The following is a 15,158-nucleotide window of genomic DNA, read 5'->3' as shown; positions in this document are numbered from 1 at the left end:
CTCAGTGCTCACGAGCAGAAGCGAATGCGTACGCAAGTCGCGCCCGCTTATGTAAATGGTGTTCAAACCACACATGTGAGGTATCGCTGCAATTGGTAGAGCGATAGCAACAATTCTAGCATAAGATCTCTGTAACTCAAAACTTTTTTTTTAAACGTCACCTATGGAGATTTGTAGGGGTCAAAGTTTGTCGCCATTCCACGAGTGGGTGCAATTTTGAAGCATGACATGTTGGGTATCAATTTATTCGGCGTAACATTATCTTGGGCTAATTTTATGGTTGGTAAACATCAAGTGTAAAAATATAGACCTGGTTCTTAAGTGGTTAAAAAAAACAACAAAAATTCATTCACACCATATGCAATGCTAAAGTTTTAATTTATTTGCTGTTATTTAATAGGAAATTACATAGAATTCAGTTATCATCTAATTTCATTTAGAACAAATGTTATATTCAAATAAAATATTCCCTTGCTTAAAGTGAATGTAAACCCCAATTTTTTTTTTTTTTTTGCTGTCACAATGTAGAGTATAAGATTTCTTTGCCCAGTCTTGCTACAAAGAGTTAATCCAGCTCTGAGCAATCCGCTTTTCTTTTTTCAGTGAGATAAAACAGACATTATTATGATTGGTCTGGGGTGATCATAATTAATGCAAATGGATGTCTTACAACATCTGACATAAAACATGAAATAGCTTGTATTCAGTTTATTTTGGTTTATCTATTTGATTTGGATAGGGTTTATTTTGGAATGTATAATATTAGATTTTGGTTTGGATAGTGAAGTGAAAGTGATGTCATAATGGACCAGGAAGCCATCATTATACATGTAGAGCCTGTGATCATTAGGATTGTAGGACAGACTTTGTACTTTCTCCTTTCGCTTAATGAATGGGACACTCAACTTCCCTTCCTCGTTAGTTTTGGTATCATACATGTAGAAGATCTCCTCTTTGGTAGTGCTGAGGGCTCGCGTAGCATACAAGACCCCGCACACCATGAAAGCATTGCTGACTCCAGGTTTGTACTGGGAGGTGTGCCAGGTCTGCAGGACTGCAAGACTAGTATCATTAAGTTTGCTAATAACAAAATTTCCAACATTCTGCTCAGTTGAATAAATAACCCAAAGCCCCTCTTCATCAGCTGAGAAGTCAATGTCCTGCCAAGCAGCGTATGAGTAGGAGAACCGGTTTGCGTATGTGGCACCAGGGAGAGCCGCTCGGGTGATCACATTCTTTGTCAAATCATATTTACAGATGTTCAAAGTGTTGTAACAGTGATAGTACAACATGTTATTGTACAGGATCATTCCACCACCTTCACCATATTCAGCTGATGAAAAGACCCTACTTTTATGACCTGTGTAAAGTGTGAGATCATTATATGAAGGGTAGGTGTACAGATAATTCATAATCCTTGCATCATTTAGAGGAGACACCCACTGGACATTCTGATCAGCGCCTGGTAGGGAATCTCTCCCCCATCCTCCATAAAAATAACCGGATCCCCTCCAGTTTAGTTGAACTACAAATGGTTCACTGATGTTGTTGATCATTTGTCCATCAACACAAGTACCTGCAAAAGGAACAAATGGATATAAATATTTCAAAATATATATGCAGCAAAATGTAAAATCTGGGTAAGCTATGACTTTTTTATGTGAGACATTGGATAAGGTGTTGCTTCCGAGGCTTACAATATCTGTAGGTAAATCCGTCTGATAAAATAAAGACATATTCTATTCATGGATTATCTTGGTTGGCCATGAATGGTGATGCATATGGGGAAAAAAAGGATGATTGAGTGTTATTGCAAGTGTTATCCTCTGACACTTCTGTATGTTTTTTATAAATGAGGGAAAATGTCAAATTGCTTTGCAAAAGCTTCTTAATACAGGATTTTAGATTTGCACTCAAGTGGGCTTTTGCAAAACCTACCCTACCAATATATATATATATATATATATCTCTCTCTCTCTCTCTCTCTCTCTCTCTCTCTCTATATATATATATATATATATATATATATATATATATAGATATATCTAGATATATAGATATAGATATATAATATTGATATCTATATCTATTTTTTTGGATGTAGTGCACCCCTATAAGAACCACTGGTGAATTTGGTCCTATTTCACCCATAAGGCACACACAGCCAGGCACACAGCATTTTCTTCATTCTTCCACTAGCTCCAACGAACAGTCTAGGAGTTACTTTTTGAGCTTTTATTGGGAATGTTGAACTTGGATTAGAGAAGGAGCTTTGGTTACCCAGATAAACTGTAGAACGGTATACCTTGAGGACTCCTTCACTTTCTGGCTGCACTGTACACACCAGGGGTCAAGTCCTGGGGAAAAAAGTGTGGGAACTCCCACCCAAGATCCACTCCCCCACCAAAAAAAAGAGATGATACGCTCATATGCATAATTACTAAACCGCATGTTTTTTTAAGCAAGTTCTTTCTAAATCCCACGATAACTCGCGGCAGACCTCAGGAATGTCTCCTGGGAACAATGACAAAAGCTCCCAGGAGACATTGCGGCATCAAGGAAGTGACGGAATACCCGCACACTACCCGATGAATCCATATACAGGAAGCAGCCAGTAACATAAAGGATTACTAAGGTTCGCCTGCCCCTGACAGTGACTCGAGCTGGGCATCGCCGCTTAGTAAAGGATTGGCTCGGGCGGCTCGGCTGCTCTAGTCCTGCAAAGGGAACTGCGTTCCTGCTGTGAAAAAAGTGCAGGAACTCCGTTCCCACGCGTTCCCGCAGGACTAGAGCCCTGGTACACACGGAATTAATGTCCCACAGTATCTCTAAACTGATGGTGACTAATACTCCTTCCAGAGTTTAAAAGCTACACACAGTCACTACTTTTCAGCACTGGGGTCATTTATTCACATAATCACAGGATCATCGGTTGACTACTGTCGATATCCACCAGGCTCTTTCTAGTGAGAGAGATGTAGACTCACACCACCATAGAACAGCTGGACGCTTTCCAACTTCCACCTAGCTTTCTCTTGGTCTTCTACTGTGAGCTTCTCCATGTCAGGGCTGGGCTCAGCCCTTCCTTCTCTTATCTGGCCGCTCAGCTGTCGGCCAATTGCCAGCTCCTATCTCTCCACAGTGACTCACCTGTTGATGATCCAGCTCCTCAGTCCTGCCTACTTAAGCCTTCCAGTTCACTTGCTCTCTGCCTTCGCCTTGGTCAACATCACAGAGACTTTCTCCTGCGTTCCTGTTGAAGACTATGCTCGGCTGACATCCCTTCTGGATCCTGCTTGCTGTTCTACTACATATATCTCTGGTTCTCTGACATTTGGCTTGGCTGATAATCTGATCCGGTTCCTGAACTCTGGCTTTGTTTTTGACTACACTTACTCTGTTTATCTTTTTATTTATTATTATTAAACAGGTGTGATTTAACTGTACTTCTGACTCGGTCTGATTCATGGTTTCTGACACTTCAGACCCGACTTAAGCTAGCAAACAACCCCCCCCCCCTAACTAAGCCTAGCTGGAACCTCTTTGTCTTCCTGAGGGCTCCTTCTGACTTCAGGGTCCCCTGCACAGGGGTCTTCTCCTGGAGGACTTGATCCGGAAACTCTGCACCCTGCTGCTCACTCAGGCCTCAGACTATTTATGGGATCTCTCTCCCCATCTACTGGGCACATCTCCCCAGGGATTGGCTAGAGTCCCATAAATATTCAGGTTGCCCACTCTGTCCTTCCTCCCATTATTTATTTATTACAGGTGCTTACAGTATATAGCGCCATCTATTTACACAGTGCTTACGTACATATTATACATTCACATGTCCCTGCCCCTAAGGAGCTTATAATCTAAGGACCTAACTCACATTCAAACATACACATACTAGGGCTAATTAACCTACCAGCATGTCTTTGGGGCGTGGGAGGAAACCCACACAGGCAGAACATGCAAACTCCATGCAGGTAGCAAGTGGAAGGTAAGTATATAGTGCTGGCGAGGGGCATTTAAGTAAACTTGTTGCTTTGCTATACATGGGGGAAGTGAGGTATAAGGTAAGGAAAAGTCTATTTTAATGCTACTTGAAGTATATGTAAACCCTGACCTTGTAAAACAACACGTTCAGTAAAAAAAGGCAAAACATGTGTGTATAGATATATAAAAAACATTATGAATACCTTTTGTTTCCCCTTTTTTTTAAAATAAATTAACACATTCTCTCTGTTCTCAGTTGCCTAGAGAGGTGAGGGCGGAGAAACGGTAGCACACTGATATTCCCAATGAATGGCTGTGCAGGGGGGCGTGTCAGGACAAGTCTGATCATTGGAGGAGAGCACAATGAGATAACAGAACAGCCAGCAAATACCCATGGAATTCAAGCGTCCAACTTCCTCCATGGAGATTAGGGTTTCGGCGCATGGATTAGGGGGGCAGTGCCCCTGCGCCCTGTATGAGTGGCCACTACTGAAAATTACCCTATATCAGTGCCTGGAAAAAACCTGAAAATGACAACTGAGAATTGCAGGCCGGCATTGGGTTGAGAGTCCTGGAGATGATATCTGTAAAGATAGTCAGCACATAGCAGCAGGGCAGCCATCACAAATTTTGGGGCCCCTACACAGCTTTAGGCAGGGCCCCTAAAGAGAACCGGGGGGGGGGGGGGTGCTGACGAAAAAAAGGAGGGGGGCCAGCCGGGCCTGTGAGGGGCCCTGGGGACCATCGGGCCCCTTATAGGTGTATTGCAAAAAAAAAAAACGGGAGCGGGGCCAGTCAGGCCTCTTACAGGTGTAATGCCTGTACCCCCCTGATGGCAGCCCTGCATAGCAGTGCTGGCCAGAGAGAGAGAGAGATGGTAATATGCCATGTATACAGGGTTTGGTTCCGGAAAGAAAGCTTTCTTTTTGGAACCAGACCCTGTATGCATGGCATATTATATATTGACAGTGTACAGTACTGTTCTTGTATACCTTGTTTTTACTGTTCTTGGTGTATGACTATTAGCCGTATTCTTCCTAACATTCTTTTCATTAAAATCTGTACTACTACTTTTTAACATAAGAATCCTGTATTTTGGTATACTTAGGCCTTAAAAGCCCCGTAGTGGGGAATCCTTTTTTCTGTCTAGAACTTGCACTTGAATTACGCTCATGCTGAGTCACCTTTAAGCTGCATTCACATCTAGGCGGACGAAATCGCGGCGTTTTGTCGCCGCAAATGGCGGTAAAAATAGCGGCGTTTTGTACCGCGATTCGCGGCGACAAAACGCCGGTATTGTCCGCCTAGATGTGCCCCAAGATGACCCCCTCTATGGAGATGATTCCCATCTCCTAGCCGAACGCTCGAAGACGCCTGAAAAAAAGGTCCGGGACCTTTTTTCACGCAGAAGGCGACAGGCATCCGGCGTTCGGCGTGGAGATGTGAACCATCTCCATAGAGGGACATCTGTTTTCAGCCCTCTGGCGGCAGCGGCGTAGCGCTACAGGCGTAAAAACGCCTAGATGTGAATGCAGCCTTAGAATGCACTCCAGACACTTTCGTTAAATCTGTCAGAGACAATTTTTCTCTCTGTACACCAAAAGAAAGTTGGCCTTAATTAGCTCCACTTTTACATTTGGCGCATTCAATGAGACACAATGTAAAATTGGCACATTTAAGAAGACCTACCTGAATTTGGTGCACGAGTCGCTCTCAAAATCAAAAGTGTCACAAATACTTCATAAATTTGGTGCAATATAGTAACGAGGAATTAACTCCAGAAAAGTGGTGCATCAGCTTTATGGAATTCCCCCCATTATCTTTATACTTTTTGCAGGGCAGTGACTCAAAATATTGAAGCCAGAGGTTCAGCATGATAACCAGGGTACCTAGATTTGTTTTAGATGGAGAGAACAGCAAAGGCAGTTTCCCGCATGATAGGTTTGCATACAGTGCACCAAAAATGCAAAAATGTGTGCTGCATATTGTTTTAAATTTGGTATATATTAATATTATACAAGATCAATATATTGCCAAAAGTTTAGGCAGCACTATGCAAAATAGAGGCAGACAGTACAGTTACAGCACAAATCAATACAAGAGTAATCAGAGGTCCCTGCTTGTTAGAGCTAACAATATAAATAACTTTTGTGAACTTAAAGTAGAAGTCCACCCTAAAGCCTCGTACACACGCTTGGTTTACTCGGCAAGAACCAGCAAGAAAACTGCTTGCAGAGCTTTCTTGCCGAGTAAATTGAGCGTGTGTACGAGGCTTTCAGGTTTCTCAAGAAAACTGCCCAGAATCTAGACGGGAAAAATAGAGAACATGTTCTCTATTTTCTTGTTGTGAGATTCTCTGCAGTTTTCTTGCCGAGAAACCCGAGAGTGTGTATACTTGGTCGCCTTGGAAACCCACGCATGCTCGAAATTACTTTGACGCATGCGCGGTGGCTTCCTAGGCATAAGTAGGGTGCAGCAAGGTGGCGGTGACGGCATTGAATGTGACAAGCGCATGCTCGTCGTACGTGATGACGTCACTGCGTTCTTGCCTTTCAAGAGAACCACGGTTCTTTTGAAAGGAGAGTCTGTACACTCGGGCGCCAAGAGATTCTTGCCAAGAATCTCATCGGGAAAAAAGTTTTTTTTTCCTGACGAGATTCTTGCCCGTGTGTACAGGGATTCACACTAAGATCCCTACAGACATAAACAATCTAAGACTAACATATCCAGCCCTGTAAAGAAGAAATTAGTATACATACCTTTTTTGAAGCCGATCCGACCCGATGCCACTGAGCTGTTAGCGGCGGCTTCGCTGTGGAGGCGGGTGCAGAGGACACATCCGACAGCGGAAGCCCCATAGTAAGTCTAAAGGGGACGTCACTTCCCATTCATTTCACAGCTGTTGTCGGTTGTGTCCTCTGCAGAGCTTCTGCCACTGGAGACCGGATCGAATCAGCTTCAAAAAAGGTATGTATACTGATTTCTTCTTTACAGTGCTAGGTAGGTTAGTGTTAGATTATTGTAGATGCAGGGATTTTAGTTTTAGGGTGGACTTACACTTTCAATTAAGTCTTTCTTTTAACCTACCAATATCAGGTGAAGGAAGGGAAGGATAGCTTGGTTTTGTATTGTTTTTCTCACAATCCTCCAGGCGTTTCTTCAGAGCCTCAAGCTCCCGTCTGATCACCAGCACATTGTTCTTATCATAGATTTCCAACTGGTTCACTATGATGGAAATGTTACGGATCTACAAAGAAAATACAGACAAGCTGGTAGAACAGTTCTGAAACTGAACATTGTACTTATGACTGCTTTTAAATTGAACATGACCCCATCCTCCTCACTGAAATGATTGGTGGAAATCTCTCTTCTGTAAAGCTGGCTATACAATGATCGGAATCCAACCGATTCAGCAAGGACCCACTGAATTTCCAATCAGTGTGTGGTCGTCCCTGTTTAACAGAAGTAAATTGTTTGATCCAGTTCTGTTGAATGGACATGCTGGAAAACATTTGTTGATCAGCGACTGCTGCAGCCAAGCCTATGATGAATGTGTCCTGACAGCGGTGGTTCCCCCTGTCGCACAACAAGGTTCCAGTGGTGGTGGTGGAGGGATTGTCCATTCACCTCATTTGTGTGGATGGAAGAATATGTTAATTTTCTTCATTCAGCCCACTGGCTGAATGAAAAAGGACTGAACGTCTATAGCCAGCTGTAGGTTGGCGCCGCATTTGGTGGATTACATCATGCTTAGGAAATAATCTAAAGACTGGCAGTTACTAAAGGGTGATGACAGTGTGGGTTGTGGTGGGACTGAGGGGGGAAATCTTTCTGCCAGTGTCCACTAATGCTACATAAAGCCAACAAGGGATTGGATATTTTAACCACTTGCTTCCCAAAGCAATTCTGACACTTAAATGTAAATATATGCTTTTTTTTTTGTTGGTAGAAAATTACTTAGAACCCCCAAACAAGCATTATATATATATATATATATATATATATATATATATATATATATATATATATATATATATATTGAAATATCTCCAGTATTTTCAGCAGAGTGCAGCCCAGTGCTTCTGCCTTTCTGAAATGATGTTCCCTCATCTGAAACATTCCCGAGATAGCCACATCATGCATCCCAGGAGTCTATGGGGCTATGCATACTGCACTGCTAATGCTGTTAGGACCTGGAAGAGACAGCTAGCCTCACAAACAAGATGGTGGTGCAGGACCCGGGCTGTAGCTGGACTGGGCTTGATTAGCTGGGTGGGAGAGTATACTATTATAGGTCTACCCAGCAAACCAGGTAAGAAGGGGGTGAAAATTAACCCCGGGGGTAAAATTCCTTAGCACAGCCCCTCCCTCCTTGGTCGTCATAGCACTCTCCTTCTCTGGAAATATCTAAATACCTTCTCTGCTGGTCCATCTCCTGCCCTTCACTGCTCCTTCCCTTACCTCCCTACATAAACTTGTATGTAGCAGTCAGGGAAGGATCAAAGGGGAATATAGAGTGTCACTTAATTAACAGTTCTGAGTCCAGGGATAGGAGGGTAGAGCTGGTCCTTCTTTATGTGGCCAGGCCCCATCAGTTCAGCAGGGGTCCTGGGGGCAGAGAAAGGACTCTTCAAGTACATTTGAGCACATGCACAGTAATTCCTGGGTTTGTGGTTCCTAGCATTTAATTAAAAGTTACTCTGGCCCCACCAGTTTAGCAGCAGGGGGCGGGGACAGAGAGAGGACTATATAGTCTGTCAGGCAGGCTGTATGGGGCCCAACAATTTCTAATGGTGGCCCTCTCTGAGTCAGCTGGGGTTGCTGACAGCACATCCAAGATGGTGGCACCCAGCAGCAGTCTTGGGGCTTTTGGATGTCTGCACAATTTATATCTGCACTTTGAAATAACAAGCATAAGATATGTTAAATGCACATATGTGGGATGATGTTTGTTGAATTAAAAGATATGAGGACAGGCTCTATTTGAGCACAAAGGTAGCATTGCACTTAGTGAATTTAAGAAAATGTCATTACACTACTGTGAGAATCAGTGGTGGGCCGTGCATTTCACATCTAGGTCTTCAGTGATGACTTATAAAATAGATATAAAAATGGGTGGGAAACATAAAGACGCCCTTTCGGGAGAAACATGTCAGGTGGAGCTGATTAAGTTATTGTACACCTGCTATATGTCCCCAATCCCGATGTTGCCAACTAAAAATCTAACTGGTTAAAGCTAATGTTTCATTGTCATTTGTTGCAAGCTACAGGCACCAGTTCTGTACCTCAAGGCAGATTTATTTGACCCTGGCTACACATGATGGCTATCATGGAAATATAACCGGATAAAAGCTCTAACATACACTACTAAATGCAGTGCAACCAAGAGAAAATCTATGAGAATAGACTATTGGGAATGACTAAATACACATTCATGGAAAAAATATATTATAACTTTACAGATCAATAATTCTGATAGTTTAGGCCTGCTCTGATTGCCCACCACTGGTGAGAATACATAGTTTTGTCTTACCTCCTGGTAGAGAATCTCTATGATGACATTGGAGCCATTAAATGACTCTTTCAGTTGCACTATGAGAATCTCCATCTCTTTGATCTCCAACTTGATGAGTTCAAAGTCCAGTTCAGTGTAGGAGTGACCTCCGTTCTCCATGATCTCCACACGTTTGGTCAGGTTCTTCAGTTGCTCTATGTACACGATCAATGTACTCTGATAGATGTAGATCTGTACAGAGATATCACACCTGTATGTATTACTGTCAGTATACCCTATGGTCTGCTGAAAATATATCTGAAAACAAACCTTTCTTCATTTTTGATAACATAGGAAATTATTAATACCTAAGATTAACTGTTTTTTAAGATTTGGATAGCGTGGCGAATGGTGGAAATTTCTAACAGGTTGTTTTTCTATAGCCCCCTTTAACATAAAGTGAGGGCAAATCTCCCACAAAACACATCAATAAAAATCTAACATATTTAAACCTTTCTCCCTTTTACCAGAACAAAATTAAAGGAAAAGTCCAGCCTGAGTTTGTTTGGCTGGGCTTCTACTATGGGCACTGGAGTGAAATTAGTTTTGCACTCCTGAAACCCGTTTTCAGCGGGTCACAGGAGATGACCTGACTCTGCTGACGTCACACAGATCAGTCCAGGCAGCCCGTCATCCCAACTTAAGATGTCTGGATCCACCAGCTGCCTGGACTAATGGCAGTATCAGCCTCTTAGGGAGCCATTGAGACACTGCGATGGCCGCTCCCCTCCACAGCTCTGCGCTCCAATAAGCGTGGAGGAGCAGAGCAGGAGTGCTGCTTACTGACAGGCAGCAGTTCTCCGCTTGGGGAGGTGAGAGAACCGAGCCATCGGCAGTGTTCAGTGGCTCGGTTCTCAGTGAAGAGTCGGCCGGGGACAGATGCAGCATCGGTCCAATGCTGTATCCACCTAGGTAAGTATGAATCTTAAAAAACAAAACAAAAAGAAAACATACTTCTCTTTTATGGGCTCATGCACACTGCAGTCCCAAAAAATCTGCTTTTACAGGTGTTTGAGCTTTTTATTTTCTGTCTTTAAACTCCCCTCTATGTTATCCTATGCAACGCTGTATCCTGGCCTAGGCCAACAAGGCGCAGGCCTAGGGCAGCACTTTGCAGGGGGGCAGCACGGAAAGAGTCCCCACCGGCTTGTGTTACACTGTTAGTGTAGCTTAAGGGGCGGACTGGGCTGAGAGGCAAATTAGTCTAGAGCCCCCATAAAGCCACACTGCTTCCAGTATCTAATTTTAACTGTCCTATCATCCTGGACCACAAACCTTCCTCACTGTGCTTTTTTTCTGCTGCACCATTAGCATGGTTATATCTTCTTAGCCCTCTCTAGAAAATGATCAGAAATTTGTGCTTAAAGTAGAACTATAGGCAACACTTTATTTTTTTTCATTTTGGATAGAGTAAGGGAGGGTTAGAGCCCCTTTCAGTTTATTTTTTACCATCCCTGTCCCATTGCAGAGATTTCCCTTCACTTCCTGCCCCATAGCCAAACAAGAAGTGAGAGGAAATCTATGCAAATTAAGGGAATCCAACACCCCCCCCCCCCCCCAGGCCCTAAGAACTAGTGTCCCCGCTAGAAAATTTCAGGGCGGGTCTTAAACAGAATGGGGTTTTATTGTCTACATAGCTTTTTCTGTAAGTCACTTTTCACCCAGCAGTTATTTAGCATGGAACCCCTACATGGAGACTCTATAAGCCTGTATATGATGTACTGTATGTAAAAGAAAAACATGTTAAATTCTCATCAAAATTGTATCCAGACAAACAATAATATGTGCTTTTTGAAAATTCTTTAAAGTTACATAAATAAGAATTAGGCTGAAAATGTCCTCTATGAATTCCTGTGGACTTTCTAGAGATGCTAATCCATAGCTCCCAACTGTCCCTGATTTTGGAGGGCCTGACCCACTTTTGGAATTACGTCCCTCTGTCCCTCTTTCCTCCTCATGTGTTCCTCTTTTTGGTCTGATGTATAGACCCTTATAAATAAATGTGCTAGAAGTGTTATATTGTAGCAAACGTTGCTGTATATCCAAACACTAATGCCGCGTACACACCATCACTTTATGTGATGAATAAAACCCGACGTTTTTAAAAACGTCAATTTAAATGACCGTGTGTGGGGGAAAACGTTGTTTTATGTCTTGTGAAAAACGACAAAAAAAATTGAAGCATGCTTCAATTTTATGTGTCGTTTTTCAAAACGTCGTTTTTTACTTCACAGAAATTGACCGTGTGTAGCAAAAAACGACGTTTAAAACAACGTTTTTAAACTCGCGCATGCCCAGAAGCTAGTTATGAAGCGAGCTTCAATGGAAAAAAGTGGTGAACGTAACCTCGCTTTGCTAGAGCATTGTGAGAAAACGATGGTGTGTAGGCAACTTCGTCTTTGAAAATTGAAGTTTCAAAAACGTCATTTTTTACTTCACAGAAAATGATGTTTTTTTTCATCACATAAAGTGATGGTGTGTATGCGGCATAAATCACTGCAAATGTTAATTTTAAATGCTGGTATAAAGAAAAAGCAGTGATGAAACAAATAACTTGTGGGTTAACCAATGATTTTTTGCATATCAATTCTTCATGGCATGGTGCATTGTAGGGTTGTGTATTTTCTCATCTCAGAAAGTTGGGCGGTATGTTGATCTTTAGTCTCTCCTTATATAAAGAAGATATGGTATTCATACCTTAGTGATTTCCTTCTCCACAGTGATTGTCAGGTTGCGGTTTGCTATCTCCAGCTTCTCAAAGCGGTCAGCCGGGAAGGTGGTATTTGGGAGATTGACGGTGCAGTAACAGACTCCATTCTCATCCAGGAATCCAGATCCAGATTCAGAGATCAAACTCTGCGTCTTGTAAAAGACAAAACATACACATTACTAACCCATACATTGCTCTCACAGATATACACAAAACGTAATGAAATAGAATCATTAGAAGGGGTTCTAATATCTCATTATGAAAATAACTACAACAATATGTTAAATATACTGGTATTGCCTTTTAGTTCACACCAGATGCTTTGTCATGTATTTCCAGAGCAGGCAAAAGAGAATAAATGGTTTGCAGTAGAACATGTTCCAACTAAAGGTAAAGGTGAAATCCAGGGAAGTTACAAAATTTGCTCTTCCAGTGGGGCTCCCCTCACACAAAGGTCAAATACAAATGTTTGCCTAGAGTACCAGTAAAAAGCACATTTAACTATCTTATTCCTCGCTCCTATGGGCTTCTCCTTCCATGCAACCAATCCCCCACAGCCTCTGCTTTTCAGCACTTTAGCTGGTGGTCACAGCTGAGACCATCAGTCTGGCATTGCAAGTGAAGATGCCAGGGGGATCCTTCCACAAGCCATAGCGAAGAGGTGAGTGGTGGCTGTTTTTTGCTCAAGAATAAAGTAGGCACTTTTCACTGTTACCCTAGGCAGAAAAAGAGCACTTATGTCTTGTAGTGTGTGGAAGGAGACCCATTGCAGGGGCATTTTTTTTGTGTCCCTGGTGTTTAACCTTAAAATAAAAAGAAGAGTTCTATGCACTGCATTGTGGGTTTTTAAAACCCACTTAAATTCTCATGGCACAGGAATATAACGAACGAAATACCTGGAAACGTTACAAAAGGTCTGATACATAATTTATCTATCCAGCTAAACACTATAGCCAGAGAACTATTTCATTCAACCTGAAATAGTTTCTAATGCTGTCAATATACAGGGATTTTTGATAAAGGTAAAAGGAGCTTTAGGATTAGAAGTAAATTAAGCACAGGCAAATGGTAACATTTCAGATAAATGAAAAGTACATTTGCCTTCAAATTTCAATATGCCTCTGAGAAACATTTGTATTGACTTTGTAGAAAGGCAAAAACCAAAAGCAATATATTGCATACATACTGCAATGAAAAATTCTGATATTGCCTTCTATAGCTGTGAAAAAAGATTTACAAATTGATATAAGAGAAAAGCACAAATGCCCATGTATGCCAACTCCTAAAATATATCTAAAGGCTTTTGTGTGACAGCCCCATAAATTGAAAACAAATCTCTTGAGTCAATCAAATCTTCCTTCATTTTTGTCTTCCATGTTTCCCCTCCCAGACACCGCAGCCCAAGTGGAAGGGATTCAGCAGCATAGTCAGTTCTGCCAATGCAGTAGGGCTTGATCTTCACATCCCACTGTGGTGAAAGCAGCCTACATGAGGGACAAGCCCTGTTATGCCTTGTATACATGGCCAGACTTTCCGAAAAAAAAGTCAGACAGGCTTTTTTTCTTGGAAAGTCCGGCCGTGTGTAGCCTCCATCTGACTTTTTTTTGTCGGAAGTCCGACGGACCTTAGATAGAGAACCTGTTCTCTATCTTTCCGTCGGACTTCCAACGGACTCACGGTTTTTGCATGGTCAAAAGTCTGACCGTGTGTACGAGGCATAAGTATTAATAAACTTTAGGAAAGTAAAAGCTGGTCTTTTACTTTGCCAAATAGAGCAGTGCTGTTTTTCAGAGCTGTGTAAATCTCAGTCAAAAGCGTGCGCACAGGGTGTGTCGGATGTGCCTGGGCACACCCTAATCACCCCATGTGCATCAGCATTATCCCAGGGGTGGCACCAGGTGGGTGGTTGGGGTGCCAGTGGCCAGTGTAAATGCCCCCATTATATTAAAGGCTAGGTTCAACTGTAGGAACACGTTACACCTATACTTAGGATGTAACAAAATATGCTCCCAATCAACTGTCTCCCACCATCAGAGCCTCCTCCCTGTGACAGCATGTGGCGTTATTGTGTGTTTGAGCTTTGGGGTGCACACCCTAAAGCAATAGGCTGCGCACACCTATGATCTCAGTACTGAGTGAACAGAAATACAAATCCTTTGACAGGTAAAACTGTTCCCTTATAAATATGTAATGTGTCCATTTAGCTGTTTGCCTGGAATCCAGCTTTAAGTGTTGCAGCAGATAGTTTTATTACATGCAAGGCTATAGTTCTTCTTTAAATATATTTACTGAGAAAATGTCAGATGAAAATCAATGACATTGGCTGCACATTTTCTACCTGCATATAAACTGCAGTTTGTGTTTCCTAAAGAATAAAGAAAATAATACAATGCTTTTGCAAAAAATCTTTCCCTAAAATTATGGCAGTAGTTAATATAGTTTAATCTCTGTTAGGACTTACCAAAGTGACAGCCCGAGTCTGCCAGATGGTGAGCAGAAGAATGAAGAAGGTGTACATGGTGCCTCTCTGGTCTTCTGTACTGATGAGCGTCTGCTGCCCCACTTTATATACCTAAAGGAACATGTTTCCCCCCTATTTCCCACTGTTATTCATTAATAAAAGTAGGATGTGTAAAACTGTAAATGATAACAAAGTTGTAAAAATTTATAGGATTCGGTGAGAAACTGGACAAATTGCAGGATTATTGTTATCTAGATATGACATTCTGAAAACTGTGTAAAATACTGTTAAACCATCAGAGATAAAGGAACATAAATGTCTCTTTGTTAGATTTGCAAATTTACCTCCAGCAGACTCTTCTGGCACTCTCCTAATTTGGTTGCAATTACTGAATCCAGCTCCACCAGTCTATCCCCCCCCCCCCCAAGCATATTAAGTCTGAAGGCATCCTA

The 15,158-nt window shown here is 42.1% G+C and overlaps 1 protein-coding gene across 1 annotated transcript; it reads right to left on the bottom strand.

Moving 5' to 3' along the window:
• Positions 1–594: 594 nt before the first annotated feature.
• On the bottom strand, positions 595–14,779 carry LOC120913372 (olfactomedin-4-like). The gene is made up of 5 exons (XM_040323252.1): positions 14,707–14,779; positions 12,233–12,397; positions 9,515–9,727; positions 7,069–7,228; positions 595–1,576 (listed from the first exon to the last, which is right to left on the bottom strand). The coding sequence occupies exons 1-5, from the start codon at positions 14,761–14,763 to the stop codon at positions 723–725; spliced, it is 1,449 nt and encodes a 482-aa protein (XP_040179186.1). The 5' UTR covers positions 14,764–14,779; the 3' UTR covers positions 595–722.
• Between the last annotated feature and the right edge of the window lie 379 nt (positions 14,780–15,158).

Source organism: Rana temporaria, chromosome 9 (genome assembly GCF_905171775.1).
Source record: "Rana temporaria chromosome 9, aRanTem1.1, whole genome shotgun sequence".
Classification (NCBI taxonomy): domain Eukaryota; kingdom Metazoa; phylum Chordata; class Amphibia; order Anura; family Ranidae; genus Rana; species Rana temporaria.
The sequence above is the reverse complement of the archived record's forward strand: the minus strand, read 5'-3'. Positions and strand labels throughout refer to the sequence as shown.

Excerpts from the sequence above, each read along its gene's own strand:
- LOC120913372 (XM_040323252.1), bottom strand. The coding sequence starts at position 14,763 with ATGTACACCTTCTTCATTCTTCTGCTCACCATCTGGCAGACTCGGGCT. Across the intron at positions 9,728-12,232 it reads TGGAGAAGGAAATCACTAAG|ATCTACATCTATCAGAGTAC; the intron begins GTATGAATACCA and ends ATCTCTGTACAG. Across the intron at positions 1,577-7,068 it reads CCTTCCTTCACCTGATATTG|GTACTTGTGTTGATGGACAA; the intron begins GTAGGTTAAAAG and ends TTCCTTTTGCAG.